Source organism: Orbicella faveolata, unplaced genomic scaffold, assembly GCF_042242905.1.
Source record: "Orbicella faveolata isolate gen_17 unplaced genomic scaffold, um_ofav_v1 contig_2, whole genome shotgun sequence".
NCBI lineage: Eukaryota > Metazoa > Cnidaria > Anthozoa > Scleractinia > Merulinidae > Orbicella > Orbicella faveolata.
Window position 1 is genome coordinate 27,636,741 of NW_028301547.1, and position 3,064 is coordinate 27,639,804.

The following is a 3,064-nucleotide window of genomic DNA, read 5'->3' on the forward strand; positions in this document are numbered from 1 at the left end:
TGGAAAAGATCATGAGGAAATCTCGCAACACGGGTATTTTTAGTAGGTCAATCAACCAAGTACTAGTCCCTCCGAAAACGGCTTAACTTTGGGGATTCGAGGAGACGGGGTGCTTTTCTTGCAACAACGTAGCAATGGTAACTTCATTCACTCTTGTGCATTTTACAGTAGAGAAATAGAAGACAACGAATAGAAAAAAGTACAATATGAGTCTGCAGAACAAAATAACCCCCCAAAAATGTAAAATGTTTAGTTTTATCACTACTGTTACAGGCATGTGTACTTGACTTGCAGATATTTGTAAATTCCATGACATGGATCGCCAAACACTGAGTTATTTGCATGCAGGTGACATTCAGTTTTGCCGTTACAGTTTTTCTGCACGATTTGAAGAGAATTGCTGGCACGACAGTTAATGTTGCTCATGGCCGCAGGTAAACACGTATCCCGATCCAGCCTGCCATAGTTCGCGTCTAGTATGCTGATTTTTCTTCCGTTTTGGCAGGTTATTGTTTCCTTTTCCCATTCACAAATGATAAGAAACTGTGGCTTCTCTGCAGAAAATAAAAGAAAAAGTAAGAGGAGGAGAAAGAGACATAAACAAGAAAGGAAATTTTGAATTGTTGTGTCCCTCTAACTAGTCTGACGCTTCTCAAAGACTCGGTATAAGATTTCGTTTAGTACACGTACTGACGGGGTGCATCCCCATCTAGTAATTTGTGACTGACTTCTTGTACATACAATCACGGGAGGAGAAGATGTCTTTTTATAGAAGAAACTGCGAGAACCCAAGCACGTCAAACTCTAGCTACGGCTATGAATTGAAAGAGAATTTACGATTGATTAACTGAATCATTATCCGGAATGAGCTGAGATTTTTTTTCCATAACATCGAAGAAGTGTCACCGGAAAACATTTTTATTGAAAGGGTGTGGTCACGAAACTTTATCTCTGACATAGTGTGCCTCATTCTGAAGCCTCGTATGTAAGCTTATCTAGATTTGATGAAATGCATTAAACCAATTTGTGTTACAGATAGTTACCAGGATGATAAAATCCTTTAATCAATTTAAAAGCAAAGTTAGACACGGCATTGATGGAGAACAGGATTAGTTTAATATTTAAATTAAGATTCACTACTTCAATTTTTATTAATTAGTATTTAGCATGGACTGTTTATTAGTAGTTTATTAGTATTAATTTTAAATACTAGTATTACCTGATGATTTTTAACCGTGTATAAAGAAATGTTAAATAAATAAACCAGTGCAGTTTATTCCATCTCCATAAAATCCATCTTTGCACGTGCAGTTATAGGATCCCCGGATTTTGTTACACACAGCGCCTTTGACATCACATTTGTGTGTTCCGTCGGTACACTCGTCAATATCTAACACAAAAATATTCCTGTGGAATATCTGTATCGTAACGACAATTGTTATTAAATTATCTCACCGGAGATAATTGTTATCATATTCCGTGTGATCTCCCAGCATGAACTGCCTGTTAAACTTTTAAGCAAGATTCGACAACAGCAGCAGCAGTAATAGCAACCACAACAACAACAACAATGATAGCAGCGACAGAAAGCCAACTTTCATAGTTGCAACTCCCTGCTATAACTTCTCATTCTTGGTATATAACCCCTAAAACCTCTCACCACCAAGTTAAGTGCACTCATTACAACAGAATGTATTGGTACCGTTTTCACAGTCATGGCCAGTAAATCCGGGAATACACAAACACTGGTAATCTCTGTCCGTAAAACCGGCCTGACAGGTTGCGTTGTTCTGGCAAGGTTTCTTTGCACAAGCATTCTTCAAGGAAAAGAACAAAAATAGCCATAACAACAGCTATATCCATTGACGATATTTAACAGTTAATTAGTTGTTTATAAGTGCATCTGACAAGCGCAAATTGGGGACAGGGTCTAAGAGCGGTGTTTAAAGACAATACATTAAGTTACGAGAATTTGTTAAAGAAAGCATACCTATCGACCGCATCAGAAGCATATCACCTTACAAAGGTGACTGTCACCTATCGACCGTATCAGAAGCATATCACCGTACAAAGGTAACTGCAAGATTTGGCAACTCTGATGTGCAGGGTGAAAAATGGAATGTCTCCAGAATATATATTTCTTCAATCTTATCCTTAGCCCACTCACTGGTAAAATATTATCTAAATTTTTAAAAACTTCCTCTATTGGAAAAAAAAACAGAAAGAAAATGTTTGTTATATTAACGTCATCTATGCGTCTGTCCTGTAATAGATCATAGGTGAGAACCAATCAAAATGCGCGGGTAATTTGACTTATTATATAACACCTCAAAGAAATCTGGAGCTCATAATCTAATTGTTAAATAGTGGCACGTGAATCCCACTGGGGCAAGGAATGTTTCCCTTGGCAACCATCTGTAGCTATATGTGTCCCTCTGCCCAAGAGCCTAATCCAAGCCTGCTATGTAAAAAAAAAAAGTCTTAGATGCTTAACACTAACCCCAACTCCACTCCCGCGTGCAATACATTATTTTGAATTCTTAAAAGATCCTACACAAAGTTTCGAGGTCGTGACAAAAAATCCCCCAAAAAATCAATTCAACGTTTTAGATTTCAAACTGAAGTTACTACCTTCAATTTCATGCTTACCTCGGCTCCACGATACACATAATTTTCGTTCTTCGTGAGGTCGCCTGAGTGTTCGTTGTCGTGTTCATAAGTAGCGTTATTCAGATCACACTTGTGTTTTCCATTTGTATCTTCCTGCTCGTCAAAATTATAACTGACACAGTTTGGCTCCATGTAGCATTGCAGCTCGCAGAAATCTTCATTCATGACGCCAATGGTACGTATCACGTGATTATTCAGCCGGTAGCCATGGATTGGAGCACTTGTAAATCTCAAATTTCGACATTGACCTGAAAACGGTAAAATTGGACGGAGCACTATTAGGATTAGGATAATGGAAATGGTACCTCAAGCAAGCGAAATGCTAATTCCTGATCAAAAACATGCGCCTCAGATGTCCATTTTGTCTCTTTCAGTTTGACAAAATATGACGACA

At 38.1% G+C, this 3,064-nt stretch overlaps 1 protein-coding gene across 1 annotated transcript; it reads right to left on the reverse strand.

Annotated features, from left to right (window-relative positions):
* Positions 1 to 267: 267 nt before the first annotated feature.
* On the reverse strand, positions 268 to 2,835 carry LOC149112676 (L-rhamnose-binding lectin SML-like). The gene is made up of 4 exons (XM_089289354.1): positions 2,650 to 2,835; positions 1,703 to 1,817; positions 1,265 to 1,390; positions 268 to 554 (listed from the first exon to the last, which is right to left on the reverse strand). The coding sequence occupies exons 1-4, from the start codon at positions 2,833 to 2,835 to the stop codon at positions 268 to 270; spliced, it is 714 nt and encodes a 237-aa protein (XP_089145480.1).
* Positions 2,836 to 3,064: the final 229 nt, after the last annotated feature.

What these genes read in the sequence shown, in the direction of transcription:
- LOC149112676 (XM_089289354.1), bottom strand. Translation starts at nt 2,835, where the DNA reads ATGAATGAAGATTTCTGCGAGCTGCAATGCTACATGGAGCCAAACTGT. An exon ending in ATGTGTATCGTGGAGCCGAG is followed by an intron (nt 1,818 to 2,649) that starts GTAAGCATGAAA and finishes TTTTCCTTGAAG; the next exon opens with AATGCTTGTGCAAAGAAACC. An exon ending in TGGCCATGACTGTGAAAACG is followed by an intron (nt 1,391 to 1,702) that starts GTACCAATACAT and finishes TTTTTGTGTTAG; the next exon opens with ATATTGACGAGTGTACCGAC.